Here is a 16,196-nt window from a genome sequence, read left to right on the forward strand (position 1 = left end):
GTCATGTCGTGGTCCTGCAAGGGAGGGTGGCTCCGAGTCCAGAGGTGGCGATCTTTGGAGTGTCGGAAGACCCGGGAGCCCAGGGGGGAGAGCGACCGACGTTTTGGCCTTTGCTTTCTGGTGGCCCGGAGACGGATTTTATTGGGATGGAGTGACTCAGAGCCCCCTGAAGTCTGGGGGGGGGGGTTAGGTTAGTGACATGGCGGGGTTTCTCAGGCTTGAGAAAATTAAATTTGCCTTGAGGGGTTAGTTTCGCGGGTTCGCTCGGAGGTGGCAGCCGTTCATCGACTTCTTCGGGAAAAATTAGACTGTCAGCAGTGGGGGAGGGGGCATGGAACTGATGTCAGAAAATCCAATGCGGGAGGGCCAGGAAGGGCTGACGGTGTGTTTTTATAAGCCATGTTGGTTGGGGTTTGTGTTTGGGGGAATGATGGTTATTTTGTTGCGGGTTCTGTCGGATGTTATTGTTGAAAAGTGTTAAAATTATAAATGCCTCAATTAAATATTTTCTAAAAAAAAAGGTTAATCAATGGTACAGGCCCTCATAGCCACATTATTCACTTCCCTGTAATCTGAAAGAATTAATAACATCAAGCAGACATGATTATGAAAAATGAAATGAAATGAAAATCGCTTATTGTCACAAGTAGGCTTCAAATGAAGTTACTGTGAAAAGCCCCTAGTCGCCACATTCCGGCGCCTGTTTGGGGAGGCTGTTACGGGAATTGAACCGTGCTGCTGGCCTGCCTTGGTCTGCTTTCAAAGCCAGCGATTTAGCCCTGTGCTAAACAGCCTCTAACAGTGATTAACAGGGAGCAAAGTCCAGGATAACAACCGAGATGCAGAAATGCAAGGCATTCCTCCGGATAAAGACTTCTTCTTTGATGGTGCATGAAGACGACCAAAATCAAGGATGAAGCAGGATCCACATCCATGAGCACTCATCAGCATCATCAGGATCTCACAAGGATTTTGACGAATGAGGCGCAAGACACCAATACTTACGCTATGCCGTCTCACCAGATCCCAAGCGGTCAACAACCTAAGCTGCAGCCAGGACAGGGTGAATCAATCAGCTCGGCCTACTCAAACCCCTCTCAACCAACATCTGGAACTGGACACAGGACTTGTGGCTGGAAGGCCACATGAACCCCAGGCCTCGAAGGCAGGATTAGATGTGCTCCATCAAATTTAATTTGCCCAGCCTCCAGATCGAAAGTCAAACAACAAGGAACAATACAGCACAGGAACAGGCCCTTCGGCCCTCCAAGCCTGTACCGGTCATTCGTAAAACATGGCACTCAATTCTCGAACTCAGCTGGGAACTCCACTGCCTCATCTTGGTAACTGGCTTCAGTAGCACTCTTCTCCTGTTTCCCCTTCTTTCTCTCTCTCGACTCCTTCAGGATGGATGACAGGCCATGCAGCAGGAACTCCACTGTACGGAGGCAGGATCCACCAAGGAAAGTGCTCTCTCCATTACAAGAACCTCCTTGTGCGCCTCCATGAAAGCACCCCACAACTCTTGGAATTGAGCCTTAACGACCTGTACCTTTGACTCTGGATCTCCAGCCAGAACAACATCTTCGTAGGCCGCCATCATCCATCGATGCGCATCCCACCATCAGGGCGGGTGCCGGCTCAAAAGCAACGACCCCACTAAAAGCAGGGCTCCACCCCATCTCCATCCAGCCACCCCAAACAAGCGAGGGTTCAGGCATTCTGGCTTGGCTATATCATACAAAAACACCTACCAACAATTCTCCACACGCAGTATAAAATTTGAAGAAAAGAAATTTGCACAAGGATAAAAAGACGGATTACCAAAGAAGCAGAGCCAGAGCTCAGGAAAACGCAACCACTCCCACGCTCACATCACCTGGCCACCAAGCTGCAGTGATTTTAATATTAAGCTACGATAAATTCAGTGAAGATCAGAAATGGAAGTTTATGTCTTACCTTGCTAAGTTAGCATTTTACCTTTTAAACACAATTTATTTTTCTCAAATCATTTTTTAATTACTGTCTCTTGTGACATTACTTATGGTGAGTCAGAAATATAATCTTATAATGACTGGAACATTACATTACGTAACACCAGATTTTAAAATAGTTTATCTCCTGTAGATTATCACTGAAAAAAAGAGACATATTGAAACTTTTCGTATTGCACTCATCGGGACACTTTGAAGAATACCGATATAAGGGGGAAACAACATTTATACTATATGAGAAGAGAGTGCTGATTGGTTGGCAAGTGGATTCTGATTAGTAGGGGAGCTGTGATGAAGAATGCACCAGTTGATGGTGACTGACAGTTAGCCGCCAAGCACTGCTCAAAATTTAAACCAGGCAGCTTGACCCTGGTTCCTCAAGGCAGTGGCTTGAGGAATGAGTCAGTGAATGGCTGTCATGTACTTTGTTTATCTGAAAATGTTCAATGTGTGTATCTGTTCTTTCTGAACCCAAAGATCAAGGTCCTGGGCATTAATATGTAGCTTCCATAAATGTGCCACTATGTGAACCTGACTGACCATCTTTAATTGGTTGCCAGCATAATGTTTAGCACTCATGAGAATTTATTATTTTTTTTTTCATGATTTTCTGATATAATCTATTATCACACTCACTGCCATTAGTGGCTCTTTTCCCTATCGAATACGTTGCACACATCATTTCTGGCTCACTGTGTTACATGCTTCATGTGAAGTCATTTGAAGACAACTGCAGCTCCTGATCAGATTCAAAAGGATCTCCTGGCTCGGTGCAGTTTTTGGCCTGTGTGTTGTTGGCTGTTATTACTGCCATAAGCTTCCGGTTCCACCACCTTAGGTCCAGTGTGGCCTGTCGTCCAATGGGTTTCCCGTGCTCTGGCCTGGATAACAGGCTGCACATACACCACGCTAGGAAGAGAATGCTGCAGGAGATGCCAATCTGGTACAGGAACATCTCTGCACTCATGAGAATTATTTAGCAAAGATGAAGACTGAGTTTTGAAAGCATGGGTTGGTTGGATACTGTCTGTACCTTGCCCGTTGTGAACAACAAAACGGACATGAATCACAACAGCCTGCGCTTGCAAAATTTGGAGTGCGGTGCATTTGCATGTACCCGAAGCTACATTTATTAATACACAGGGCTCTGTTCTTCACAGACAGAAAGAGCAGTTACACACATTGTGCCTTTTTCAGCTAAACAAAATAAGTGACAGCCATTCATTGACCCATTTCTCAGGGCAATGCCTTGGCCAATCAAGGTCAAGCTGCCTGGATTAAATTTCACACAATGCTTGGCAGTTAACTGTCAGTCACCATCAACTTGTGCATTCTCCATAAAAAAAACCTGTAACAATCAGAGTCCACTTTCCAACCAATCAGCACTCTCCTCTCTGACAGTATAAATTGTTATTTTTCCTTTATCCCTGATACTTGCAAAGCATCCTGATGAATGCAAAGTGAAAAGCTTTGACATTCCTCTTTTCTTCAGCAATACTGAAGCTTTGTACTTCCAAACAACTCCTGTAGATTGTGCATGAAAATGGGTTCCCTCTCGTAACTGTCCTTCTTCCTCCTTCATCCTTTTGTATTATCCCCGCTACATTGCTGCTTACGTGGTTATCTAATGCACAGTAGCACTGTTGCTTCAAAGCGCTAGGGACCTGGGTTTGATTCTGGCTTGGGTCACTGTCTGTGCGGAGTCTGCAAATTCTCCCAGTGTCTGCGTGGGTTTCCTCCGGGTGCTCTGACAAGTCCCGAAAGACGTGCTGTTAGGTGAATTGGGCATTCTGAATTCTCTCTCAGTGTACCCAAACAGGTGCCGGAGTGTGACAACTAGGGGCTTTTCACAGTAACTTCATTGCAGTGTTAATGGAAGCCTACTTGTGCCAATAAAGATTATTATAATGAGAATGTAGAAGGAACTGAAGGACTCTGCTTCTCCGGCAAGAGTTCCCCCAATGTGTTATTGCAGACGTTGGACAACGAGCTTGTTAACCTCCTCATTCCTGCCCTACAAAGCAGCTGCTCCTGGCTCTGAATGAGCTTCACAAAGACTGAAACTTCCTCTTGCCTCCAACACCTGTGAGTAAAACACTTTCTTTGATCCCCCCTTTCCATTTATTCGGCATGGTAGCACAGTGGTTAGCACTATTGCCTCGCAGTGCCAGGGACCCGGGTTCGATTCCCGGCTTGGGTCACTGTCTGTGTGGAGTCTGCACGTTCTCCTAGTGTTTGCGTGGGTTTCCTCCAGGAGCTCCGGTTTCCTCCCACAAGTCCCGAAAGACGTGCTGTTAGGCGAATTGGACTTTATGAATTCTTCCTCAGCATACCAGAACAGGCGCCGGAGTGTAGCGACTAGGGGATTTTCACAGTAACTTCATTGCAGTGTTCATATAAGCCGACTTGTGACACTAATAAAGATTATTATTAAAGTGACAGAGTGAAAGTTTTCATTCTGGGGACTTTCAAGGAGGTCAACCAAGTTCTCTGTGTAATCCAGATGCCTTTCATGATGGAGAAAAACGTATTAAGATACGTTACAGAGTTGTAATCAGAAATACATCGACACTGACACAAGAAAAGTAAATATTGGTACCACTGGTCAAAGATTTTACCAAAGGGGTGGGTTTTAAAGATGGCCTTAAAGAAGGAGAGGGAGATGGAGAGACAGTGAAGGAAATTCTGGAGGGTGATCAGAGGAACAGAGAGTTTTGATCTCAGGCTGGAGGACTGGAGAAGACTACAAAAATAGTAGAGGGTGAAGCAATGAATGGATTTAAACATGACAATGCAAAGTTGTCTACCGAGGTCTATTGAGCTGGGTATTGGAGGAAAGGCATTGCGATAGGATGGTCAATCATGTCAATGACTGCAAAGGAGCATGAAAGGATGTGCCACAGTCAAAATCACAGAGGATGTAATTTGTGGTTTTTGGAGCTGCATGACACTGTTGAACACTGGGGTGTTCTAAGTATGTTCCAGAAGAAGCCTGTTGCTGCTACTGAGAGTTAAGATTGGCAGGTTGTCCATACCATGTCATGAAAGTCATCTGACTGTCATAGCCAGAGCCAATGCAACAGGTTCCTTCTTTACCAAAGGCGTAGAAGTTGTTTGTGGCCTGTTTTCAGCCATATAACCAACAGCACTCAGACTGGGCACATTCTGAATTGAGCATTGTGTCTCATTTCAATTATTTGAGTGAGCTTATGGTACACTTCCAGAAGCAACTTGCCCATTTTCAAAGGTATCAAATGTGGCCCTCTTTGACTCGATCAGCTTTCCCGGAGCATGGAGTCACTCAAGCAGGCCACGGTTTGCCCATTCTGTTGATACAAGTTATGGGAAGTGTCAAGAAGCAGCTCCAGCATAGCAAATTGGCACGTCCTGAATTGAGCATTGGGTCCCATTTCAATTATCTGAGTGAGATTACGGCAATTTGCTTAAGGGCAGGAAGATTGAAAGGACACAATCAAACTGAATAGATGTTCTTCTGTCTGCCAGCTGCAGATAGTTCTTGTACTATTTGACTAGGGCACTCGTGAAAATAAATAATTTCACTAATTTGTTAGATGACAGAGTGTGTGCATGTCATGTTATCCATTTCTCCTGTTTGGATGATCATTTGTTCATTCATATGTAGACAGTGAATAAAAAATACATCTCTTTAATTCTTCTTGCATTTCTGCACCACTCAAACCAACTGCATGTCTCAATATGGCTGCCAAATTAAAATATGAGGCTTAATTGTATCCTCTACTGAGATTACAGAAAAAAAATCAAACTTCAAAATTAGGGCCATTATAAACCAGAATTTTCCTTAGACTCAATCTTCCTATGTACTTAGCAGAAAGGAAGATGGCTGTGGTTGTCGGAGACCAATCAACCTGACTCCAGGACATTATTGCAGCATTTCTTCAGGGTAGTGTCCCAAAGCCCAACCATCTTCAGCTGCTTCATCAAGGAACTCCCTCCCATCATCAGGTCAGAAGTGGGGGATGTTCGCTGATGACTGAATAATTTTTAGTGCCATTCGCAACTCCTCAGATACTGAGCCAGTCCGTGCACATATGCAGCAAGAGCTGGACAACATTGAGGCAAATTGCCACATAATTTCCAGGCATGAGCAAGAGAGAATCTAAACCCATCTTCCCTTGGACATCCAGTGGCATTATCATCGCTGAATCCTCCACCATTAACAATCTAGGGTTACCAGCGTGCAGAGACTTAACTGAACCAGCCGTATAATTACTGTGGATGGAAGAGCAGGTCAGAGGCGGGGAATTCGGTAGCAAGTAACTCATGCCCTAACTCTACAAGGCACAAGTCAGGAGTGTGATGAGTGCCTTGATGAGTGCAGCTCCAAAACCACTAAAGACACCACCCAGGATAAAGCAGCCTGCTTGATTGGCACCCTGTCCACTACCATAAATATTCACTCTCTCTCTACCACCAGCACACAGTGGCAGCAGTGTGTACCAGCTACAAGATGCATTGCAGCAACTCGCCAAGCCTCCTTCAACAGCACCTTCTAAACCCGTGAACTCTACCACCTGGATGGACTAGAGCAGTGGGTACATGGGCACTATCCTGACTTGAAACCATATCATCACCCCTTCACCTTTGTGGAGTCAAAATCTTGGAACTCCCTCCGTTATAGCCCACCATGGATTTACCTACACCAGGTGGACTTTGACAGTTTGCGAAAATGATTTGCCATCACCTTGAGAACAATCAGGGATGGGCATTGCTAGTGATGCCCAAACCCATGATCAAATTTTAAAATCCTCAACCTGCCAAGTTTTGGTGGCTTTTAAAAGGTATCATTTATTATATTGAATAGTAGATAACAGGATAAACCAAAGACCAAAAAACAAAGGTTTTGTTCTTTTTGATACAAGAGCTACCAGTTTAGGGTAAACAATTGATCTGAAACAACATCCTTAGAATGTAGTGCTGATTACCTCCAGAGAACAGAGTCTCGGTCTTGTTTTGTCTGTGACTATTTGCATTGCTAGGAATAATTCAAAGTTACTAGACAGGTCCAAAATTCAATCAAAGGGCAAGGAGAATGGATTACAAAGGGCAGGAAGTGATACTTCTTTGTACAAAGCCTTGGTTTGTCAGACTCCATCTGGAGTACAGTATCTAGTTTACAGCATCAAACCTCAGAAAGTATGTATTAGCCCATGAGTAGGTGCAGTACAGGTTACTGCAACTTACAGGGTTATATTAGGAGGACAGGTTGCATAAACCAAGGGGTTGTGCGGGGGGGGGAGAATTTTCAGCCGCTCCCGTTAGTGGGATCTTCTAGTCCCGCCGACGGCAAACCCCCACTATGGGCTTCCGGGCAGCGGGGACAATTCCGCAGGAATTCCCATTGATATTGGGGGGGGGGGGGGGGGCATCCCACCACAGCAGATGGTGAAATTTGAACTCATTAAAAGTCCAATGAAACCAGTGTCGTTAAAACCCATCGGGTTAAGGATGGAAATCAGCTATCCTTACTCCGTCTGGCCTACATGTGACTCCAGTCCCACAGCAATGTAGTTGACTCTTTTTTTAAAGTCTATTTCTTAGAATTTTCAATTTTTTACAAAAGAAGCCGCAACAAACATGAGCAGCACGGTGGCACAGTGGTTAGCTCTGCTGCCTCACAGCCCCAGAGACCCGGGTTCAATTCCGGCCTTGGGTGACTGCGTAGATTTTGCACACTCTCCCAGTGTCTGCGTGGGTTTACTCCGGGTGCTCCGGTTTCCTCCCACAGTCCAAAGATGTACAGGTTGGGTGGATTGGCCATGCTAAATTGTCCCCCTAGTGTCCAAAGGTTAGGTAGGGTTACGGGAATAAGGTGGAGGAATTGAGCCTGTGTGTAAGGTGCTCTTTTGGAGGAGGGTCCGTGCAGACTTGATAGGCCCGAAAGATTAGCTGGGGTTACAGGAATAGGGTGGAGGCGTAGTCTTATGTAGGGTGCTCTTGCCAAGAGCCGGTGCAGACTCGATGGGCCAAATAGCCTCCTTTTGCGCTGTCAATTCTATGATTCTATGAATGACTTCTTCTGCACTGTAGGGATTCTATGAGGTAAATGAATTTGGAGGTACAGATCAGTCATCATCTAATTGAATGGTGAACAAGTTCGAGGGGCTGAATGGCCTGTTCCTATGCCTCACACCATGTTTGGCAGTAACTACAAAACAATTAATAGCTTCCTATATCTGAACAACTTGCAGTCCATTGCTGTTTTATTTTTTTAAGGAAGAATTTTAAACTACACAAGTTCCCAGAATGTTGGTATGAGGAAGGGGTGCACCCTATCTCATCCGCTTGTGTCTGGTGCCAGCCAGCCACACCGTGAAACACAGAAGCTGCACATTTCATCGGCAGGGACAATGTTTTCCCTTCCCCTCGAGACAGAGAGAGAGAGAGAGAAAAGCTATTTCCTTGGGGAGGGTAGAATCGCCTTTCATCCATTCTGGGCAAGTGTACAGAACCCTGCATCCTGTTACTGCTTCCAGGTGATGTCATACCCCTGAGCAGTACGTGACTCTGCACCTCCTGGACACGCAACTCACCAAGCTCAAACTGAACAATGTCACAAAACTGCGGAGAGTCACACCGATAAAAACCCACCAGGAATACGACATGATGGAAAATCACTGCTTTAAATAAAGGTGCCTTCCACATTGGGCTAGCAGCACCGAATCAGAAAAGGCGACTTTACAAAACCGGTTCCATATGGCTTTTTTTGCTGGAGGCATTTCACAGCGGCAACTTGACAGCGCTTTTAATTCACTTAAGCAAATTAGAACAAAGTGCTAAGATCTATGTCTAACACAAAAGTCTTTTCACATGAACAGCAGCGGGTGGGCGGAATAGATTTAACTGTGCAAGCTCATGCCCACATGTTGCGCTTCAGCAGACACAGGATGGAATTGCTGTGAAGAATAAGTTACTGAGTTACCTTGGTGTACAGTTCAGCTACCGCCATGGGGACGCGTTGCCTCAGCGACTGCCGGAGTATTCAGCACTGCAGTTACTCATGGCCGGGGGAATCCACACCAGCTCTTAGGGTTGCCTCCTGCAACTATTCCTCTCCTCTGCTATTCTCTGTCCCTCTCATTCATTCACTCCTCATTTTCAGTACCCCCACCCCCACCCTTATCTGTTTGCCTCGGCACGTTCCACCTGTTATGCACACACACCAACTAGACTTTGCACTTTATGTCTTTCTTTCCCCCACTAGAGGCACCTCGTGATGAGGGAGTGTCTGGAAGCAATTTCTACGAAATAGTAAGCAGTCAGGTAGAAAAATTCCGCTTGGGGTTAATTTGACACTCAGAAATATTACTCAATCTTGGCCCTTTAAACTTCTCCGGATTCCATGCGCAAGTCATTTTTTTTTAAAAACTGTTCAACTTCATTTTAAATTTATAACACATTCCTTCTTCTCAACAAAAAAATACATTTCATCACATCCTACAACGTGAAGAAGGGTTTATACTGAATCTCAAAGACATCAAACTATGAACGCCTGTACATTTATATTGTCACAAGTAGGCTTACATTAACGCTGCAATGAAGTTACTGTGAAAAGTAACTTGGTCACCACATTTCCCCGCCTGCTCGGGTACACAGAGGGAGAATTCAGAATTCTCAGCTGGTCCAGGAATTGAACCCACACTGCTGGCCTTGTTCTGCATCACAAACCATCTGTCTAGCCCACTGTGCTAAATTTAGGGATTACTTGATGTGTTCAAAAGTTCACTAGATCTGCAAGAGAACATTTTTAGAAATGCAGATAATTGTTCAGAAATTGTGTCATTAAAAATGCAGTTTTTTTTACAACCTCTTTTATTAATGAGATTCCAAAGCGAGGTATAGAATCGTCAATTCTAACAAAAAAGCTCAATAATAATATGGAAACCCCTACAGAAATAATGCTAAATCCATTTCATTGAGTTCAGCCTCGGGGCCCCTTGCTTCGTTTTGATTCATTTCTTGGCTATTTAGAAAAGGTTGTCCAACAAATCACTTGTGTGATCTTGCATCAATATAATGCTGTTTCTATACTGCACTGAGCAGTCTAATATCCTTGGGGTGACTTCCCTGGTAATGTTGTTCTAAGTCAACTGTTCTGCCTGTTGTACAAATCCAGAGACAGCCCCAATTCCTAAATGCAGCATTTGCAGTAGTGACAAATTCAAACGACCATCTCCTGATGCCATGGGCCCACATCAAAATTTGTTGGTAGTACAGCATCATGTGCTGTGCCCAATAGGTTAGACCTTGCCCTGCATGCTCCCACATAAAGAGATTTTGCCTGCATGCAGTTGCCTAATGTAGCATTTGAGGGAGAGGGCATGGGTGAAGTATTAAGTGAGAATGTTGCTTCTCTCTTTATCAAGTCAGTACTTCCAAAGTCATAGTGGAGGAGGAGATGTTTGAGATACTGTACAGGCTTCATTTGAGGAGCTGGCTGTACTTGATTTGTCACTAGGACTGGATGGGATGCATCCGAGGATGCTGATTGAGAGAAGGAAGGATGGAAATTGAAGAGGCAGAGGCCACAATCCTCCAATCCTCTTTAGATGCAGCAGTGGTGATAAAGGACTGGAGAATTGCAAATGTTACACGATGGCGGGATTCTCTCTTTCCGCCGCTTGTTAATGGGATTTCCCATCGAAGCCACCCCATGTCTCCGGGAAAAGAGAACCCCAATGGCCTGAGAATTCCGGCCCACATTGAACTGATCGATTGGGTTTTTTGATGAGGTCACAGATGGCTGATGTGGCATATATAATCTTCCGAAAGGCATTTCATATAAAGTGCCACATAATAGATTTGAACAAAAGGGAAAATGGCAGCTTGGATACAAAGTTGAATGAGTGATTGGAAACACAGAGTAGTAGTAATGCACTGTTGTTTTTCAGACTGGAGGAAGGTATACAAAGAACAAAGAAAAGTACAGCACAGGAACAGGCCCTTCAGCCCTCCAAGCCTGCGCCAACCATATATAGTGGGGCTCCCCAGGGTTGGGACGGGGACTTTTCTTGATCTATTGTTATAACCTGCCTACGTACCATTGGCTGGGGACTAATGACAATCCCACAACCCTGTGGGAGTATGAGCTTCCCCAATGAGGGGGGCAGAGAAACCATTAGTAAACTCCTAGTATAAATAAAGCTGGCCAGTTTAGGAACCAGCAGGAAGGAGTGTGCAGCAAGGGAAGTTGTTGCTGCTGTATATATATATATATATATATATATATATATATAATATATATATATATATATGTTATTGTAAATAAATGTTATTACTTTGTATCCTTAAAACTCATGCTGGATTCTTCGTGGCCCTCACAAAACTGGCAACAAAGGTTAAAGTGAATAGCTGTCTACACTGCTGAAGCCACCTCCCTGGATTTTTGTTGGATACAGGTTGGAAGTGGTTTTCTATTATACCATGCCTCTGTACGGACGTTTGGATGTTTTTGATGCTGCGCTGGAAAGCTGGAACCAGTACACACAACGGATGCGTTACTATTTCCGGGCAAACAATATCACCGAAAACGAGCGCCAGGTGGTCATATTGCTCACCGCCTGCGGCCCGCATACGTTTGGGGTGATTAGGAGCCTTACGTACCCAGCTGCGCCGAACACCAAAACGTTTGATGAACTTGTGAATATAGTGGGGCAACATTTTAACCCAACCCCGTCCACGATAATCCAGCGTTACCGGTTTAATACCACTGAGAGGACACCTGGAGAATCCCTTGCTGATTTTCTATCCAGGCTGCGCAGGATTGCGGAGTACTGTGACTATGGTGAGACCTTGTCAGAAATGTTACGCGACCGTTTGGTTTGTGGTATTAACAATGCGGCCACCCAGAGAAAGTTGTTAGCGGAGCCAACGTTGACTTTTCAACAGGCCATTCAAATAGTATTGTCCCGAGAGAACGCAGAACGAGGAATGCAGGAGCTACAGGGAATGGAAGTGCATGCCTTGGGACGCAACCCCTTCCATCCGAAAACGTCCCCCTGCACTCCTGCGGTACCTTGGGTGAGGCAACGTCCGGACCGACGCCAGTGGCCATCGGACATTCCTCCCCGAAGGGAGCCTTCTCCAGAACCAATGGATGAGGAGCCACGTCCATGTCAGACGTGTAGGCGCCAACCCCGTCGCGGACGGCGGTCCTGGGGGCGCCAGAGGCGCCGTCGTTCCGACCGAAACTGGGACCAGCCCAGGGGCCGTACCTTCCATGTGAATGAACCTGCGGCGACTACTCCTGAGGACGTGGAGACGGAGGACGACTGCCTGCAGTTGCATTGTGTGGCAGCTCCCCGTGTGGCCCCCATTAAGGTGACAGTACGGGTCAATGGCCACCCGCTTGAGATGGAGTTGGACCACTGGCGCAGCGGTCTCCGTGATCGCCCAGAGGACATTCGACCGCATCAAGCAGGGTATACAGACCCTTACATTAACTAACTCACAGGCCAGGTTGGCCACCTACACGGGGGAACCACTGGACATTGCAGGAACTACAATGACCCCTGTTGTTTATGGACGCCAGGAGGGGCGTTTCCCACTTATCTTGGTGCGCGGCCATGGGCCCAGCCTGTTGGGTCGGGACTGGTTGCGCCATTTGCTGTTGCAATGGCAGCACATCCTCCAAACAGTTTCTGAAGGGTTGACTGAGGTGCTAGGACGATGCCCAGATGTATTCCAGCCTGGTTTGGGGAAAATAAAAGGGGCCGTAGCCCATATCTAAGTCGTACCAGAATCCACTCTGCGCTATTTCCGGGCGCGCCCGGTGCCTTACGCCTTGCTCGAGAAGGTAGAAGGGGAGCTCATTCGTTTGGAGAGTTTGGGTATTATCAGGCCCATCCGTTTTGTTGACTGGGCAGCACCAATTGTACCTGTAATGAAGCCAGATGCCACAGTTCGCTTGTGTGGCGACTATAAACTCAGTGAATACGGCTTCCCAACTCGACCGATATCCAATGCCTCGCATAGAGGATCTCTACGCGAAGCTTGCAGGTGGCCTCTCGTTCACAAAATTAGATATGAGTCACGCCTACCTGCAGTTGGAACTGGACCCTGCCTCCCGACCATATGTAACGATTAATACATACCGGGGCCTGTATGAATATACACGGTTGCCCTTTGGAGTATCCTCTGCCTGCGCAATTTTTCAACGTGTTATGGAGGGCATTTTGAGATGTTTACCACGTGTTGCTGTCTACTTTGATGACGTTTTGATCACAGGGACGTCGGAGCAGGAACATTTGGAAAATCTGGAGGCTGTCCTTAGACGCCTTTCGGAGGCTGGAGTCAGTTTACGTCGCACAAAGTGCATATTTCAGGCAAAGGAAGTAACCTACCTAGGTTATCGGGTGGACCGCGAAGGTTTGCACCCCGTCGCAGAGAAGGTGCATGCAATTCAACATGCCCCCGCCCCGACTGACACTTCGCATCTTCGTTCTTTTCTCGGTCTCGTAAACTATTACGGGAAGTTCCTCCCCAATCTGGCAACTACGCTGGCCCCTTTGCACCTTCTGCTAAAGAAAAATCACACCTGGGTTTGGGGTCAGCCGCAAGAAACCGCTTTCCGGCGGGTAAAGCAACAATTGTCATCGTCTGGTTTACTAACCCACTATGATCCTGGAAAGCCTTTGCTCGTCACATGTGATGCATCCCCGTATGGTATTGGGGCCGTCCTGTCCCACAAGATGGAGAACGGGGCCGAGCGACCGATAGCTTTCGCCTCCCGCACATTGACTGCAGCGGAGAAAAAGTACGCGCAGATCGAGGAGGGGGGCCTGGCAGTGGTTTTTGCGGTGAAACGCTTCCACCAGTACGTGTATGGCCGCCATTTCACTATCGTGACTGATCATAAGCCTCTGCTGGGACTTTTCAGAGAAGATAGGCCAATACCGCCCATTGCTTCTGCACGGATCCAGCGCTGGGCTTTGTTGCTTGCTGCATACAAGTATTCTCTGGAGCACAAACCAGGTAAGGAGATAGCAAATGCCGACGCACTGAGCCGATTGCCTTTATCGACCCCCACGACCGGTGAGGTGGTTGCAACCCTAAATTTTATGGACACCTTGCCTGTAACGGCATCACAGATCCGTGAGTGGACCCAGACGGAGCCAGTCCTGTCAAAGGTTCGGCACATAGTCCTGTATGGTGGGCAGCATAGACAGCTCCCAGGCGAGTTGCGGGCATTTTCCTCCAAGCTGTCAGAATTCAGCGTGGAAGACGGCATCCTCTTGTGGGAGACGCGTGTGATTGTCCCGGAAAAAGGCCAGGAGCTGATACTAACAGACTTGCGCAATGGGCATCCAGGTGTGACCAAAATGAAAATGTTGGCCTGGAGTTATGTCTGGTGGCCAGGCCTCGACACCGACATTGAGAAGGTGGCCCAAAACTGCTCCATTTGCCAGGAGCATCAGAAGCTTCCGCCGGCCGTGCCCCTACATCACTGGGAATGGCCAGGGCAGCCTTGGGCACGCTTGCATGCAGATTTCGCAGGCCCTTTTCAAGGATCCATGTTCCTTCTATTAATTGACGGCCAGTCTAAATGGCTAGAGTTGCATAAGATGCAGGGGACAACGTCCTGCGCAACAATTGAAAAGATGCGTTTGTCGTTTAGTACGCATGGCCTCCCCGAGGTGCTGGTCACGGATAACCTCACTACATTCACGAGTGAGGAGTTTGCGAGGTTCACGAAGATGAACGGCATACGCCATATCCGCACTGCCCCTTACCACCCGGCTTCAAATGGGTTGGCAGAGCGCGCAGTGCAGACATTCAAAAGAGGCCTAAAGAAGCAGTCTTCCGGATCAACGGACACGAGACTGGCTCGCTTTTTGTTTACGTATAGGACCACCCCCCAGTCACCGGACTGGGGTAGCTCCCGCAGAACTCCTAATGGGCCAGAGACTTCGCACCCGCCTTAGTATGGTTTTCCCGGACATTGGCGCAAAAGTACGCCGCACACAAAAACGGCAGGGACAGGGATTTTCTCGGCATCGGCCGATTCGGCAGGTTGCGCTCGGTGACCCAGTGTTCATTCGGAATTTTGCTGGTGGTGCCCAGTGGGTTCCTGGTGTAATGTTTCGCCAAACGGGCCCTATATCTTACCAGGTGCAAGCCCAGGGTCGTCTCCAGCGCAAACATGTAGACCACGTTCGGTCCAGAAGACTATCCCCTCAAAAGATTCCCCGCCCCCGGAGCTCATTTCTACAGCCGCAGAGACCAGAGACAAGGGAAGGTAGTCCTCACAATCTTCCACTGGTGCCTCACTCGAAGCCTGCGCAGGTCATTACAGAACCGAATGGAGATAGAGACGCTGACATGACGGAGGCAGCAGACTCTGACTCTGAGATGGAGACACAGGATGCATCAGAGGGGGAATCCTCGGGTCCACGGGCCGTGGATGTACAACCGTTGCGCCGTTCATCACGGAAGCGCCGGTCTCCGTCTCGTTACACGCCGCCTGATCCAGCGCCGCGTGCAAATGGTGTCCGGCCTGCGGCAAAACGAGTCTGACGCCCTCCTTCACCAGTGTCTTCGGTGGATTCCTTGGACTTTGGGAGGGTGGGATGTTATAACCTGCCTACGTACCATTGGCTGGGGACTAATGACAATCCTACAATCCTGTGGGAGTATGAGCTTCCCCAATGAGGGGGGGGCGGAGAAACCATTAGTAAACTCCTAGTATAAATAAAGCTGGCCAGTTTAGGAACCAGCAGGAAGGAGTGTGCAGTAAGGGAAGTTGCTGCTGCTGTTATATATATATATATATGTTATTGTAAATAAATGTTATTACTTTGTATCCTTAAAACCCGTGCTGGATTCTTCGTGGCCCTCACAAAATCTATATTAAATTCGGTTTCCCCCCACCTCAGGTGACCACCTGTGTGGAGTTTGCACTTTCTCCCCGTGTCTTCGTGGACTTCCTCCGAGTGCTCCGGTTTCCTCCTACAGTCCAAAGATGTGCATATGATGCTGGATTGGCTCTGCTAAATTGCTCCTTAAGTGCCCAAAAGGCTAGGTGGGGTTACTGGGATAGGGTGGAGGCGTAGGGTGCTCTTTCCTAGGGCCGGTGCCGACCCGATGGGCCAAATAGTCTCCTTCTGCACTGTAAATGCTATGAGTCCATGATCATGTTCCTACTCCAAAAGAGAATTTTAGGAA

The 16,196-nt window shown here is 47.2% G+C and overlaps 1 protein-coding gene across 2 annotated transcripts in view; it reads right to left on the bottom strand.

Moving 5' to 3' along the window:
* myo5c (myosin VC) overlaps positions 1–9,176 on the bottom strand; it is a 165,145-nt gene extending 155,969 nt beyond the window's left edge. For both annotated transcript variants that reach the window (XM_072470647.1, XM_072470646.1), the window contains exon 1: positions 8,956–9,176. In XM_072470647.1, coding sequence (XP_072326748.1) covers positions 8,956–8,982 — 27 coding nt within the window. In that variant the 5' untranslated portion in view covers positions 8,983–9,176. The remainder of the gene's footprint in view (positions 1–8,955) is intronic.
* Between the last annotated feature and the right edge of the window lie 7,020 nt (positions 9,177–16,196).

Source organism: Scyliorhinus torazame, chromosome 12, assembly GCF_047496885.1.
Source record: "Scyliorhinus torazame isolate Kashiwa2021f chromosome 12, sScyTor2.1, whole genome shotgun sequence".
Lineage (NCBI taxonomy): Eukaryota > Metazoa > Chordata > Chondrichthyes > Carcharhiniformes > Scyliorhinidae > Scyliorhinus > Scyliorhinus torazame.